At 29.1% G+C, this 17330-nt stretch overlaps 1 protein-coding gene across 3 annotated transcripts; it reads left to right on the forward strand.

The window, feature by feature from the left end:
* Window positions 1-13562: 13562 nt before the first annotated feature.
* LOC114403217 (FCS-Like Zinc finger 8-like) lies at window positions 13563-16817 on the forward strand. Of its 3 annotated transcripts, XM_028366035.1 has the most exons (4): window positions 13564-14399; window positions 14493-14663; window positions 14768-15535; window positions 16343-16817. In XM_028366035.1, the coding sequence occupies exons 3-4, from the start codon at window positions 14826-14828 to the stop codon at window positions 16440-16442; spliced, it is 810 nt and encodes a 269-aa protein (XP_028221836.1). In that variant the 5' UTR covers window positions 13564-14399; window positions 14493-14663; window positions 14768-14825; the 3' UTR covers window positions 16443-16817. The 3 variants fall into 3 exon arrangements, with proteins under 3 accessions (XP_028221835.1, XP_028221836.1, XP_028221834.1); XM_028366033.1 differs by having other exon boundaries at window positions 13564-14663; XM_028366034.1 differs by having other exon boundaries at window positions 13563-15535.
* Window positions 16818-17330: the final 513 nt, after the last annotated feature.

Genomic DNA, 17330 nt, shown 5'->3' on the forward strand with positions numbered 1-17330 from the left:
TTAAACAAGTGTTTACTGATACATCTCTTAGTAACTTAAAAAGAGTCTCACAAATTATTTGTCATGTTTAAAATTTTTATTTACATTTATTTTTAACTGTTAACTTATATTTATTAGCTCATCTATCATTTTTACTTTTGTCCCTTGTTCTACACAGCCCAAAATGGAATAATCATGCATCAGACACAACCTCAAGGGAGTGATTGTTGTTCAAGTTATAACTTTTTTGTCTTTATCTTTCATCACCAAGGAACTGTGGAGTTCTAATTGGCCTCGGAGTACTCGATCTTCCGATCCAGAACGTACATCCTTCTTATATGTGTTCGCATTCTTATTATTTATTGTTTATTTTTAATATTTTATCCTTTTTCTATGTTTTTCAACCGTAAAAAGGACACCACATTTTGAGTAACTTATTTTGTGATCTTCATTGCTCAACAGTAAAAGAAAGTCCAGCTTCTCACTTTAATTCTCACTAAAGATAATCATATTCATTTGTTTTGTCTTCCATCCCCTTAATTTGTTACTCCCATTTTTTCTTCATATTTCTTCTTTTTTACTCATCACATCTTTCACTTTTTTTTTTCTTTTCTCATTCTTTCTATCTTTCTCTTTTTTACATTTATGCACCCCCTTAGAGTGTATATTGAACATTTTTCATAAATAACAAATAGTTTTACTTTCACGCTGTTTGTAAGAAGTGCACTTTTTTTTATATAATAGAAGTGCATTTTTATTAAAGAAATATGCATTACTAAATCTATATGTAGCATGTTTAAGTTGAATTTAATTCTATAGCTAGGGTGGTGATAAGAAAACAAAAATTTAGTAAATGCCTATTTATATACATATTTTAAATGATGAGATATCAAAAGTATAAATCTATTTATAATATGATGTCAACCGAGACTATTTTAATTAAAAGAGAAATATGTTTTAAAGAAATACTAATAGCAAATACAACAAAATAAATTAAGATGTTTGTTTTACTTCTAGTATTGAACCTGAAATTATTGAAATCAATGAAAATATTTTTTTATTTTACATTTGTGTTTTCGTTTCCGTTTCCGTTTCCGTTTCTTTTCTTTAAGAAAAATCTAAATAATATTGTTCTGCAAAGTTATATAAAAAAAACTATTGGTAGAATATATATGCAATCGGGCAAAAGGATATAATCCATAGCTATAAAAAAAATGTTGATCATGAATCATGATTATTGATAAGCCCTCATTAGTAAGGAGTTTGACTTCAATTATTGTATATCCATCTCTCTCTCTCATGTTGAATTGTTGATTCGTTTTTATGTAAGATTTCAACACATTGCTCACCCTTAAATCAGACAAAATAGAACTAGTAAGGTCAGGTCGTTGATTGCGCTAATATAACCTAAAATCACTGATAAGAGACCAATAGGAAAGGCTTGGTGGTTGGTTTAATTATGATGTAGACCCTTTGATGGCTAAGTTTGATTTTTTTTTTTTTAATAGAGCTTAACAGATACGACCGAGGAGAGAAAAAAAGATATGATCTCTCTTTTTTTTTCAAGAGAAGGAGATGATCTCTTGTATTTAGATTCAATTCTTCTAAATAGAGGACAAAATATGTTTAGAATTATTGATTAAAAATTAATTGTTGAGATTTAATAACATAAATATACATATATATAATAAATTATAAAAATTACTAAAATCTCAATCATTATTTTTTTTCCATTAAGTATAATAATTACACCTACTAAAATTAATACACTTTTATTATTTTTAAAAGGGACAGATTCAATATTTGGCATTGACGTGTTTCTCTTTCCCTTTCTAATATATATAGAGAAATATTAACTATACAATCATTTATATAATAGTTTCTACAATAAAATTTTTTTTTTGTCTATATCTCTCTTACATATCATTTATTAATGTCATAATGATAGAGAGAAATAGACAAAAAAAAAATATAAAAATTCTTTTATACATTATTACATGTTTATTACATTTCTTTTAACACTACTAAAAATAACTTTTTTAACCATGGCTATCAATGGTCGTTGTTGTTGCTAACGTTGTTAAAAGTAAAACACGTTTCACCATGGTTTTTGAATAGCAGTGTTTCACGTTTTAATATGCTGCATGGAGAAGGCAAACATGTGCTTGATGCATGGTGCATGATGTGATGATCCAACTTTTTTTATATAAAAAAACTTTATCAACATTCTTGAATGATTCGGATTCCTTTACATTGCTCATGCATATATGTGGTGCAGGAGAGCGTGCTTGTACAAGTTCACAAATTAAGGTGATAAAACTAAAGGAGGGATTCAAGAAAAGCACTGTGCTATTGAAGGGAAATCCTATAAAATTAAAATGACTTTTCATCTCATTATCTTTGAAGAGATAATGCCATAAGAGTATTCCATTAAACAGCAGCCTAAAGCACAGGGAGGTTGGCCACATGATGAGCATCATCCTGATTCGCTGCTGCTACATTAGGAAATTCTTAAAATTATAAGCCTCCATTGAGTACTTCAGACCATCGATCTTAAAGATCCAACATACCTAACCTAGGTTTCTTCTAAAAACTATTTTTAATTTAACTAAACTGATAGCTAAATTCAACAAGGCAAACACAAAGGCACAAAAATAGGCGGATAGGGGTAACATATGAATTACTAAACGCTGGGTTCAACCATTGTTCAATCATGGAAGGAAAATAAATGTTTCACGGACAGGGGTACTTACCTTTGACGGAAACTTCACTGATCAACTTCTCCGTTGTTGCTTCGCAGAGATAGAAGACACAAAGGCACAGTGCGGGTGACTTCGAGGGTCACTGTCAACATAAAGGCACAATAAGCATTGAGGGAGTATAGATAATGAAACTCGAAGACAAACAGAAAATTAAGGGGCTTTTCAGGGAGTAGACGTACGACTAGCTTGAACAACGATGAACGGTGAACACAATATCAAAGAACCTAGCTAGGTTACGCGCGTGCGACTGAGACGAAGGTATCACGAGTAATTAAATCATAAATTTTAAAAGCTTATTCAAAGATGGTCATTATGAAAAGAGTGTCTTTATATGACCATATGAACTACGACCATCTTAACACACTCGTAGTTGTACATGCAATATTGCTTATTAAAGGCGGTTATTTCAATAACCATCATTGTAAAGTTTCTTAAAATTACAACAATGTCACCGTGACTCTTTCAATGATGTTTTGCCCTTTAACCGTCGTAGTTGTGGTGTCGTAAAAATTCATTATTGTAGTAGTGTAATCAATACTTACAATGATTTAATATTAATTCATTCTCCAGCCTGTCAATATAATAGATGTGAAAAACAAATTCTGTCATGTATCCTCTTAGTTTTTAATTCTATTAGATTCTTTTTTGTATGTGTGGTCAATACGTTTTTTTTTTTTTTTCATATAATAGTCACATTGAAGTTTTATTTAATACCTAACTAATTTTCTCTTACTAAATTGATTTATTTTGAGATAAAATGGTACTTACAATCACATTTCAATTCATTTCCAAGCCGGGCATGAATCTTTAATTCTGCTAGTTAACACAACTATACAGGCACCCTGTATATTGGAGTACCTTGTGCTATCAATGAATCATGCATCTTTTATTCTTGCAAATTTATTAATAGGAAAGTAGTAATGCATTGCGATATGCTTACTTCGATTTCTTGTTACGCCATCTTTCCTATATATTTTGCGGCTATTATATATCCCAGTCTAAGTGTGAAGCACATTAGGGCACAAATAATCACAATAACCAAATAAATCCAATGATAAAAGATAAAGAAATAACTTTACATCTCAACCATTACCTTAATTCTTCGGCACGGGGACATTAAAGCATCATCAATTGCTTTACCACCTGCTCTTGAAAGTAAAATAAATAAAAAGGAGTTGGAATTATTGATGCGTAGAAAAAGACCTTATATCTTCAAGTCCCTGGATATATATAGACTAAAAAAAATTATGGTCGCTTAATACAAAAGCCTGCCTTCTTTAGCAATACTCGATCGAAAAGAACTGATGTGGATTGCACCCTTCTTTAGTTTCTGTCTATAGCGCGACTTAGTATTGGAATCCAAATTAAGATTAGATGCAACATTTTTTTTTAATAAGTAGATGCAACTGATGTAAGTTTTTCTTTTGAGTTCAAATGATTATCATGGGTCTACCATTTCACCAGCTTCTAAGCTTTGAACTTGTTGATCCATGATTACAAATCAGATATCCTGTAATGGCCTAATCCATGCACTTAATGGTCCTAATATTGTTTTATTTATTAAATTGATCAATAAAACCAAAAATAAAATGTTCATAAATAATTCATTCATCAAAAAACAATTGAATGCCCTTTTGAGTGATAAATAATTATCAGCTCCTCCCCTACAATCAAAGGTCGCTACTTGTGACTAACTATTTTTGTCGAATAGGGTTAAAAAAAATTTATGCCTTTAAAAAGAACAAAACAGGCTCCGCCTTCGAGCTGCAATTACCATATCCACACTACACATTCTACAATGCAAAGGTTTGTCATAAAGTTTTTTTCTAAATGAATCAATTAAAAAAAATAAAAACATTAATATTAAGAGTTTAATGATTATATATTAACAGTCTAAAATAATTTTACAATGTTATTTAATCATATTTTTAACGTAATTATTAAAAAAATTATAAATTTATTATACACAATAATTTATAATTGAATAATAATATAAAATAATTTACATTATCAGTGAATAATTTTTTTCTTAAATTAGAAAAACACAAAAAAATCAGAATTTTATTTTCTTAAAAATGAAAAGTTGGAGCCAAAAGAACTTTTTTGTTTTATTAAATAAAACACACATATATATTAGAGACACGGGCGAAACCTCTTTGGTCAACAAATTTCATTGCTTTATTAAATAAAACACACGCGCATCTCTTATTATTAATTGAAGATGCGAATACCTTTCACAAAACATATAATCATCAATTCCCATAATTTTATAATTTATAATATTTTCTTTTCTATAATGTTATAATCTTGCATCTTTTATTTAAATTATATGATTGTATTTTTTGTAATATGTGATTGATTATTATGAATCTTTTTAATTATTGATTAAATTTAATATATAACTTTTAAATTTATTATTTAATTTTAATTTTTATGTTTGACTTCCTCAATAGAAATGTTCTAACTCTCACCCCTGATTAGAGATATGATACACATATACACTAATTTATATAATATTTCTTGTGTTTATCTCTTTTCATCGTTATTTAGAAATGCATTTTTCTCGACCAAATGTTTGGATATGGATATTTCCATACTGAAAATTAAACCATAAATGCATTAGCTTTTCACTATTTGGTCAAGATCCATGTGAAAGTTTTTTTTGGTGAATTTATAAGAAAGGATCTTATATCTCCTCTCATGGATGAGCACTTGGCAGTTTTTCCTCGCCATTATTATCATTGTCGAAAAAATGAAGTACCTCCTGCTAAAAGCTCTTGAGACAAGAACACAGTCGAGAGAAACAAAACAAAAACAAGACATAGCTATCACAGAAATGTGAGTTTTATTTCTAAACCGAAAGTCGATTGTCATCGATGTTGATCATGGTAAGCGTCTAAGCAAGAACTAATTTGTAGATTTACCCGAATGTCACATCGAACCGAGGGTAACATTATTATAGCATGCTGCATTACTTGCACCAAACCCGTAGTCTAAGACTTTTAGTACAAACCAAGGACAGTGCAACAAGGTGCTGTCTACTCGTAGTCTCATCAAAGTTCGTGTTCTAATCGAGAGAAATGATAGATATGCAAAATTTATCTTGCATAATCCTAACAAGAACAAAGACACAAGTGGCTGAGTTTAATTCTGACGTGGGTTCAAACAAGGGCAGAGTCAACGTGGGTGGTCCTACCGTTTCGTTAGGCTTCAAAAATATAGATGTATTGAAGAGAAGAGGTTGAAAATCACATCAATTTCATTTTAAATCGTAAAAGTAATTAGAAAATTCTGAAAATCGATTAAATAAAAAATTGAAGACTAAAAAAATATGAAATTAGGCTAAATTATAAATTTAATTTTCTTTCAATTTTATTTCTTACATTTTAAAAAATTTATACCTTTAGTTCAATTCTTAATTTTATATATGTTTTATTTTTTATATTTTATTAATTAAATTATTATTTTTGTTATCTTAAATGATATATTATATTTAGAGTTAAGTTGAACCATAATTAAAGAAATATATGAACATATGCAAAATTAATTATTAAAACAAAATAAAAAAACTAAAATCACAAGTTAAGAATTAAAGAGAAACAAAAATTATATTTTAATAAAAAAAATAATACAATTTTTTACTGTGAAAATTTAATTGAACCAAATTGATAATACATTATATTTATATTGATTTTCTTTATAACCCCAAATAATTTTTCATTTAAAAAATATATAAATTTATTATTTAATCTTATTCTTTAATTCTTTTATAATTTAATTTAATAGCCAAGATTCATTTCTCTTATTCTCTTATATAAGAAGAATCCTCTTAATATGTTTCATATTTGTGTATGCGACTGTGCATGTGTGAGGTGGGAGCTGCCTTATACTAAAATCACCATAGCCACAGGATATGATTTGAGAACCATCAGTAATTGTTTCTAATTAGGGTTACATCATTATATTTAAGTTTGAAAGTTGTTCCACTAACCTCAATCAGAATTAACGCTTTTGGTGGCATGATGTTGACACTAAGTGCTCATCTTCTTGCATTCAAAAGGGATAAAATATTAATATAGTACTGTATCATCAACTCCGTTGTTAAGAACACGTAGTAATTAAACAAATATCTTATTTACTAGGCACATAATTTTCAGTAAAAAGTACTGGTTAATACTGATTGCTCTATGCAGCATGCATGGCACTTTCTTTGCATTCCAAAAATGCCCCCCACCATTGGAGATGTCTTAACTTAATGCTACTAATGCCAACCGGCGCTTAGCGCCTGCAGTGAACCAATAACTAATAAAAAGTGCTAAAATAAATTAACTAATTTATAAATAATATAATAAAATTAAAACATGTAATTTTGAATTGCAATTTGAAGTACATTATGGTTACTTATATAATTCCTGTAAAGTTTAAAGTAAGAGTATAATCAGATTTAATCCAATAAAACATAATTGGTTTCAATTGAGTTGGTTTGTTGTCTTTAAGTATAAAAAAAATCAAACTAAACTAATCCGATCTTAACGTTAGGTAGTTGGATCAGCCAATTAAAATATTATTATATTATGAAAATTTGTAAGAAGATCAAAAGAAATAACTAAAAATCTAAACAAATACAATTCATAAGATTAAATAAAAAATGATATTGATCATATGTAGTAATCTTAACCTATATTTAGAACCTGACATGTATCTCATACTAACAATATATTAATGCAGTAAAAAAAAACACTATATTAATCATAAATATAATTTTATTATCAATATTATATGTATTTTTGGGTTGGATTGAGTTAATTGAGTTTGAAATTCATCAACCCATTAATAATTGAATTAGTCAAAACGAACTCAAATCGAAGTAATATCATTATATTCTGAAAATTTAAAGAAGAAATCAAGAAAAATCTAAACAAATACAATTCAGAAGATTAAATAAAAAATGATATTGATCACAGTAACCTCAAACATTTTTCTTTGGTCAGCATAGTAACCTCAACCTGTAATTTGGGCCTAGCAGGTATTTCAAACTAAGCTAACAATATATTGACCACAATTATTAATATTATGTGTATTTTATGTTGTATTGAGTTAATATATTTTGAAATTCATAAGCCCGTTAATAATTGGGTTAATCAAAATGAACCCAAATTGTACAAATAGTCCCAATTATTACATTATTTAAAAGAAATCAAATTACACTAATATATTTTTGATAATTATTATATTATTTATATAAATTGATATGAGAATGTAATTAAATAATTCATATTTTAATATAGTTTAAAATATTTTATATTATATTAATTTTAATTTATATGAATGAGATAACAAATAATTTTGTATAATATGAAATTTATATATCATCCATGTGAAATGAATTCTCAATCAACAGTGAATTTTAAGAAAATGTTATTCAATTAAAAGTTATAAAATAATATAATAATTGTCAAAATTATATCAATATAATTTAGTCGTTATATATATATATATATATATATATATATATATATATATATATATATATATATATATTACACTTTAGTTTAATCATTCTTATTAAATTGTACTAACCAAAGAAGAACAAGTAGAATCCATTGTTACTACCTAAAACCATGATGAGCTAATATTTCAACGGAATTATATATAGATTAAAATAAGATAATTCCATTTAAGCATGATTTAAATCAGTAAACTTTGATTAATCATTGTAGCTAACTATTTAAAGAAATAAAACCAATGGCCGACAGCAAATATAAAAAAAAATGTATGTCAAAAGATCAGAATCATTTCATGGAAATAATCAAGTATTTAAACTATTAAAACAAATAGTGTTTAAAACTCATTATAATTGATGTGTTAATCATGCAATAATGAATGCATTATCTATATAAGTTACAAAAAATTGTCACCCTGTATATCTGACACGGATGAGCTGGAACGGATTGGTGGGAATTAAATTTATCCTTAACCTTATAAAAAAATTTAATCAAGACAATTCTTTAAATTCTAGTATTTAGTTCTTAAACTCTAATAAAATCGATAATGAATGACCATATTAAGTTTGAGCTTACGGGACTAGATTGATTCAAAGATAAAAATATAAACAAAGAAAACTATAAAATGTTGGTTCAGTTATGATTAATGGTATGTTTGATTGGAAGAAAATTAAGAGAATAGGAAAAAAAAATACGAATAACGATTTTTTTTTTGTTTGGATTAAAAAAAGTAGAAAGAAAAAATAACTTATATAAAAAAATTTAAATTTTATTTCCTTTCACATTTCTTTTCATTCAATTTTTTAATTTTTTATTTCTTTTTCACTCTCTTTTCCTCATTCCAAACATATGATAAAAGTTAAAACTAAAAATAAATATTTTTCATATTTCACCATGTATCCTACTTTAAATACGACTCATATATAGCAATGATCTGCTACAAAATTAATAATTAAACATGAGTTGTAATTTGAAAATTTTGCATTAATATTTTGTACATAACAAACATAAAAACTTCATCTCAAACAAAATCAATAACATTTGAGCACCAGTGCACTACCTTTAAGGAAAAACGCGTGTCTTCCAAATATTTATGTTCAATGATTATTAAAAATCTACAAATTAGTCATCCTATTTTTTCTTTTATCATTAGCAACTCATCAATTATTATGACACGGAAATATTCGTATACACGTATTTTTAACGCTGAAACACACTATACATATCTCAAAGAACTTTGTCAACGTCAAATTGAAAATTACTCTTTAAAATTTTTACATTTTTCTCTGATTAGACATGAAGATTTTACGATACCTGCATTTTTAATGCTAATCTAAACACATGCTACATTCATTCATTAACAAATGCATGCTCAAACTTAGGGTAGAATTGGTTGTGTGGAAGAGAAAAGAATAAAAGATAAATGAGAAAAAAATATTTCAATTAAAATAGAGAAAAAGTGGTATAAGACTCATATTATATTTTAAATTTTTTTCCTTAAATAGTAACTTCTCTCTCACCATTAAACTACTCTTTAGGGTAAATTTAGTTGTGAGAAAAGAATAAAAGAAAAATAAGAAGAAATATTTAAATTAAAGTAAAATAATAATAATAATAATAATAATAATAATAATAATAATAATAATAATAATAATAATAATAATAATAAGAGACCTATACTATTTTTAAAATTAAATAGTGATTTTTCTCCCTCAACCAAATCACACCTTAAGGTGCATTCTCTTATTTACGATCACTGGCATGGAGATGTCATGCAAGAAGGGAGCCAAAACTAGTAAAAACATTATAATATTTTTTTAAAAAGGATAGCTGGCTAGGTTGCCTAATATATATAGGTAGCCATGGGGAGGGTTCCATTATTTAGTTAGCAAACAAGCAACCCATCAGTGAGGCAGTGACCTACCTTTTGAATTTGATATATATAAATATTTCGAAGGCATAATTTCTTTCGCCTTTTATTCCTTCATAATTGGTTATGAATAATATTTTTTAAAACCCGGTTTAAATCTATGAGCTATAGTAACTATTAAAGTCTCTCAATTTCAAAAAGGTCACAAAATTTGGTCAATCATAATAACTTGTGATTAGTTAGGGACAATACAAGGGATGCATTTTTATATCAAAACACGAAAAACGTCAAATCTAACTTGCTTATAAGTTGTAAAAGTATTTGGAGCTTGGTTAATTTAATCATGTTTGAAGAACGCACACGTCTCCTAGGTTCCACTTATTGACTCATTCATTGGACGTTGCTGCATGCTCCAAGTCCACAAAAAAGCACCTTGGCGCATGAGAAGAGCGACGCAAATTTGAACCAATCAATGGGCTAGCTGGGGTCAGAGTGATGGGTTGGGTATGGTTCGCTGCCTTGGTGCTATCATGAACCATGATTCAGTGGCTAATCACAAAGGGGTCCCCCTCCCTCTCCCCCCTTAGGAATTATGTTGGGGTAGATGCACATATTGCTAATTGCTAATGCTGCAAAAGCAAATTCAAATGCCAATTTATAGGGTCAAGGAAAAAAATATATATATACAATAAATACAAGATGACGTCTCTCCTCTAGATTAACTATAAGTATTATGATTAATTAAGTGACTTGATTAATTATTAACTGCTATTAACTATTCATTATAAACATTTAATACTAAAATTGTTTAGTCAAAAATATTTTATTAAAATTAATAAATATTTAAAAAATTATAAGGTGATGTAATTTTTTAGTTAAAGAATTAAAAGTAGACGTCTCATTCTCATTAAAAACGTTAGTAATTGTAAATGACTTATGGGTCCGAGTTAATTAAGTGACGTACATGGACTCAGAGAATTAAATATAAATATTGTTGGAAAAAAAAAAAGAAGCAATGAAGTGAAGTGGGACCCGTTATTATTAGGTTGACGTAGGACAATGGTAAAGTATTTTAGTGATATTATATATTATATGATTTGATGGTCATGTACAGCTCTACTGACGGGTCCGTGAACTCTCCACTACCGTTTCTGTAGTATTTTCTTATATCTAAAAAGAGGGCCCCCGCACAAATGACTCTGAAACTTCACTCATTGGTTAGTTTTTTTCTAATTGAATGTTTTTTAACTTTTTAAAATAAAATATTACTCCTACCATATAGTTTTTAAATTTTTTTCATAATAATAGTAGAATCCTCTTTATGTTTCATTACTTATACAGGGTAAAACTTTATATATGAATTTTATGTCTTACTATTTACTAAGTTTTACTTATGATATTATAATTTTTAATTAATAATAAAATATTTTTATAAATATATTAAAGAATGTGATATTAAATTTCTGTTTAATTGTTGTTATTTGTTATTTCCTCTTATTCTAAACTCAACACACCCTAGTTGTCCTTCAAATTTTGACATAAGTCTTCCAAGAATTATTAGAATTTTCTCTTGCTCTTTTTTTTTTTTATGTGTCAAACTTATTTAATGATTGACTGAAAAATTATACCAAAACTATAAAGTTACTTCAAGTATCATAACAAATATCTTATTATAATAATTTTGTGAATGGTATGAACATGAATTGTTAAATATTATTGACTTTTAGTCGCAAATAAATATTATAAAAAATAGAACTTATAAAAATCAAATTAACAATAAAAATTAATTAACATTTCACCTTAAACATTGGTTAAAAATCAGTATTAAAATAATTTCTAAATCATATGCATTTTATTAAAAATAACGTATAAAACTTCTATATAATAAAAAAGGTAAAAATTATATATATATATATATATATATATATATATATATATATAAGTTTAAGCTTTAAACTCACTTTTAAAAATATTTTATTAATTTTTATTAAACAAAAATGTCACACATGTTGTTAAAAATTTCACATATTGTGGTTTAAATCATGTAAGTGTGTTAAATATTCAAAAAGAAATCATCGTGTGTAGTGATTATATATCACTCAATAAAATTATGTATAATAAAGGTCACTTGTCAATTAAAAATTAATTATTAAAAATTTAATTTATAATTAACTTAATAATTATTAGTATTATTTGTTAATAATCTAACAAATGAATCAAAATCAATAATTTATAAAACTATGAAAATCAAATGTTATAATTAACAATCAGGAAAAACAAAATCCTTAATGTGAAAAATTAAGAAGATTAAAATTTTAATTTAACCTAACAAATACTAAATTAAATGATTTTTTACAAACACATGTAGTATTAAATAAGGGTTTTGAAAAATTTAATGAGTAAAATGTCCCATCTATATTCTATAGGTAAAAAAATATCCCATCTATAGAAATTCAAGGACTAATTTATGGGTTTCTTCTAAAATACTTTTATTTTATGTCATTTAGTGATACTTGTAATAAAGTTATTTAAAAATAAAAAATCTAACTAACTTTTTTAATAAATAAATTGTCATCAATTATTTTGAAAGTTCTCATGTAAATAAACTAAACCCTAATTGATAAAATAAATATAATTTTTCTCTCCTAATATAACTTCAGTTTTTTTTTTCTTGATGGGAATATAAGTTAGTTGATATATAATACTACGAAACATTTAATAAAATTCAATATTTGTGCTCCCATTATGTTCCTCTTTCCAGCCCTCCCCCGCCTCCCTCCTTGCGAGGTTACTATTAATTGTCTTCATAGTCCACCTCATTGGTAATTATTAAACTTTAAAATAAGTGCATTTTCTAATCATGGTAATTAGGCATTAGTCCCTATATAACATAAAGTATCCGGTAAACTTTAGTCTTTTTGTCCGCTTATATAATTGTCTTCTTAATTTAAGACTTATACTTAAATTTTTTTGTCTTTCTTCAATAATGTATCCCGCAGAAAAATCAAACTCAATTTATCTTCCATAAATTCAATATGTATTGCAAACTAAGACATATCTATTGATAAAAAAAATCCTTAAAAAATCTATTGATAAAAATAACTGCATTTCTAACTAACAAAATAAAATAAGTACCAATTTTTCTTGGTATTTAATTTAATTTAGATTAAGATGTGATATAGGCATAGATAGAGGCATGTTGTAATTAAAGTCTCGTGAATGCTTCTATTCTATGTATGATGTGAGCAAGCTATTATACTAAATATTCCGATAATACTCCGTGGCTCTCTGATCCATTGATGCTGAGGGACTTGAGAGTGAAAGATAAAGATAGTCGGTCGCAAATTGAAATACCACTCACATAACGCCACCTTTGTTTTCTGTCACAAACACCAACCCAATCCAATTACTGCCTAGGCCATCTTCCCTTCGTAAATAAAAAACTGCCATTGCTAAGAGAAGAAAAAAGAGCATAGTGTGCTGGTTTTATTAATACCACTGATCCTTTTCTTTTTCTCCTGAAACCAACACACACACACACAAAAAGTAAAATGAAAAAAGTAAAATAAAAACTACTGATTCTCAAACACACGCGTCTTTATAACAACCCACCAACCGGTTATTCCTCCTACTACCACAAACCGCTTTCTGATTAATTTCTTCCCTTGTCTTGTGTGTGTCCTGTCTATGCTTCTCTCTTTCTCAGTATCACTGCTCTCTCTTCAACTCCATGCCAATTTTTCAGGGCTCATGATGGAGGCCTGAACTAGTAGTACGTAGTGGGCAAATAAAAGTCACAGTGGAAAGAGATAACCCCACTAGTCATAAAAGGGAGAGAGAAGAGAAAAAAGAGAGGAGCTTTATGAGTTATGAATTATGAATTACCATCATCACCCAAGTTGCTTTTAATATTTTTTTGTTTGAATTTTCCTTCTTTTTTTTACGTTTTGGTGGTGAAATGGGGTATTAGGGACCGATTGTTTGGGTTTTACCATAGAGGGTGTTTGGGCTTTTACTCGTAAGACTCTGATAATTTGCACTGAAAATAGGAGGCCTAGACATAAATGCAAAATGGAAGAAGAAAGAAAAATTGAAAGGGAGAAATAAAGGTAGCGAAAAGAAGGAACAAAAATACAAACTCATCTTTGTTCTGCTGTCTGATGCATGCACGTCTGGTCCTTTGATCATGACCACTGAGGGTCTCTTCACATGTCGTTTTTGAGCCCCATCGTGATTCTATTCTCAGACACAGGAGAGCGGAGGCCGAGAAAGCCGGGGAAAAAAGTCACCTTTCTTTCTTTTTCATTTTCCATTTTCATTTAAAACATTAAGAAAAATCTATTTTTTCTATATCTGTTTCTCCACTTCTTTTCTCAGTGGTTTGGATTGGAGGTCACAGAGGGAGAGAGAGGTTTCTACTTTCTATACATGGAAACTTGTTTCCAATTTGCAGTTTTTCCCTTTTCTTCTTCTAAGCCTTCACAGAATTTATAGGTGTTGCCTCTTCAAACTGATGGCAGTGTTTGGTTGGCAACCTTGTCCTTTCAGGTGATTCCTATGATCTTTCTGTCACACACAAACACAAACATAAACACTGTTATGAGCACTAACAAGGTTCTAAACTTGTGGCATATTCCGTGTCTTGGTTTCAGGAAACATAAAAATAAGCTATGGTGAGTGAGTGAGAGAAAAACAAAAACAAGTGGTCTAATGGCAGATTCAGAAAAGTACAACAAGAAACCCTCTTCATCATCTTTCTTCAGTTCTCCGAGGTTGTTCACCAATTTCACTCCGAAAGGTTTCCATGAAACCGAAACCATGATGAGCCCTACCTCCACACTCGACAGCAAGCCTTTCTCTGGCTTCAAGAACCCTTTTTGGTCCGAAACTAACAGCCCCAGAACCCCAGTGAGTGAACACAAGCGTTACTGGGACAAATTGGATTCCAAAGGGGTTGGTCTTGGCCTTGTTGATGCTCTTGTTGACGAAGAGAAACACGGTGAAGTGAGTTCGAAATCGGAGTCTCGAATGGTTGTGTTTGGATCTCAGCTCAAGATTCAGATTCCTCCACTGTCTCCATCTGAATCTTCCAAATTCGTAGCTGAGAAGGGAAATTCTTCTTCTGGGGTTGCTGATGCTAATTCTCAGCGTGTCTTTATGGGGTGTCTCTCTGCGAGCGAAATGGAACTCTCTGAGGACTACACGCGCGTGATTTCACGCGGGCCTAACCCGAGAACAACTCACATATTTGATAATTGCATCATTGAGAGTAGCTGCTTTGAACTTGGGTGTTCTGCTTCTTCTGCTAAGGAAAATGGATGTTTTCTTGATCAAACCAGCTATCACTCTCGGAGCTTTCTCAGTGTCTGCTTTCACTGCAAGAAAAATCTTGGGCAGGGTAAAGACATCTACATGTACAGGTAAATTTGCTTATTCTTTATCTTTATCGCATTCATCTATGATAACAATAAACTGTTGAGTTCTTGGTTCTTGAGATAGGAATTTGATTGGCATGTTCAATTTGAGATGTGAATTGACAACAAATTGTGCTCATTTCTTGTTTAAGACAACATGCATCTTCCAAAAACCATTTTATCCGACTTAGGTAGAATTATTATAAGCAATAAATTTTTCCAATGTGTGTCTGATCTTATTCTGCTCTGAGTAGGATTAGTTGATAGAGGCTACCTATGGTAAAAAAAAAAGAAGGAAATTTTGCTCATTTGTGTACTGCAAAGTTGCTTTAATATCTGATCATCAAAGGGTACAGCTTTCATATATTTTTGCAGGAAATCAAATATGATGTCATAATGAATAAGGCTTGCCATATCTGGCTAATTTCATTTTTGTCTTCTTTGTATCTAGTTTTTGGTCTTAATTCTCAATGGTTAATAACTATTCCCACCCCTGCTCCTAAAACAACAAAGATTGGGAAATTGTGAATTGAAATATTGTAAGCTAATAAAACTCTATTCGTTTTCTGATTTTAGTCAAACATAAATGGTTGTTTTGTTATAATATAGAAAATATGATATGTGATTCTTCAATTGGAGTTAACGATGTTCTACCATTTTTACTTTAGGATTTAAAAAAAAATGGTTACGAATCTGAAAGTATGTTATGCTAATTTGCATGTGTTATAGATTAGAACTATTATCCCTGAGGCTGAAAGGGTGCCAATAAACCCAAAAAGATCTTAAATCTAGTTGCATGGTGTTGTGTTGCAGGGGTGAGAGAGCATTTTGCAGCAATGAATGCCGGTACCAAGGGATGCTGTTGGAGGAAGAGATGAGCAAATTGGAAGCCAGTGATATTTATGGGCCTTAGTTCCATTCCTTTAATCCCCACACCACCCAAAGCCATTCGATCTTGATTCAAACTTCAAAGGGCTTAGAATAATAACACCACCTTCATTTTTATTTTTCTAGGACACAAAATAGTCCTTGGAAATTCTGAATCACTGTATCACCTGGTTTTTCTATTTCTGCTTATCACCCCTCTCTGATGTAGCAGTGTAGAAAGATAGAGAGGAATTGAAAAGGCAGAGATACTGTAAGTGATTTTATTGAAATGATGAAATTATGGGATTGCTGCTGGGATGGCCACAGTTTTGTAATGATACCAGTGTATGACTTGAGCTTACAAATTATCTTTGTTTATATAAAGTATTCCAGAGTAATAATAATACTATAATCACGCACATAGGACCAAACCAATGACATCATCTCTAGTAGATTCTTTTTCTCTTTTCATATCGATTGATTGTTTGTGCTTTTAGCATATTGACAGTACATGATGATCGGAGCCGTTGTACATAGTATTCTTTTTAGAGAATCCATAGATTTGTGTATCATTTGAGGGACTGGAGCACATGCTTTGAGTTTTACAAGGGAACAGCTTTCTGACTTGGTCAGAGGAATGATTCTGTGGCATTAGATTTAAGAGGAACATTTGTGGCAAAACAAATATGACAATAAACTAATATAAGTAACTCCTAACGTAGTTACCCTTAGCATATCTTTGTGAATATTTTGTTTTTCTTATTTTTAGAAACGGTTAATTTCCTTTTTGGTACAAACCTGTATAATCTATTTGAAACAGGATTTGGTAAGGCACACAAATATTTTTGGTCTCTAAACTTTTATTATTAAGTTGTTCTTCAAATACGAAATGGACGTCCTCAAGATGATAGGAGAAATCATTCTGCATGAAAAT

The sequence above is a fragment of the Glycine soja genome, chromosome 20 (assembly GCF_004193775.1).
Source record: "Glycine soja cultivar W05 chromosome 20, ASM419377v2, whole genome shotgun sequence".
Lineage (NCBI taxonomy): Eukaryota > Viridiplantae > Streptophyta > Magnoliopsida > Fabales > Fabaceae > Glycine > Glycine soja.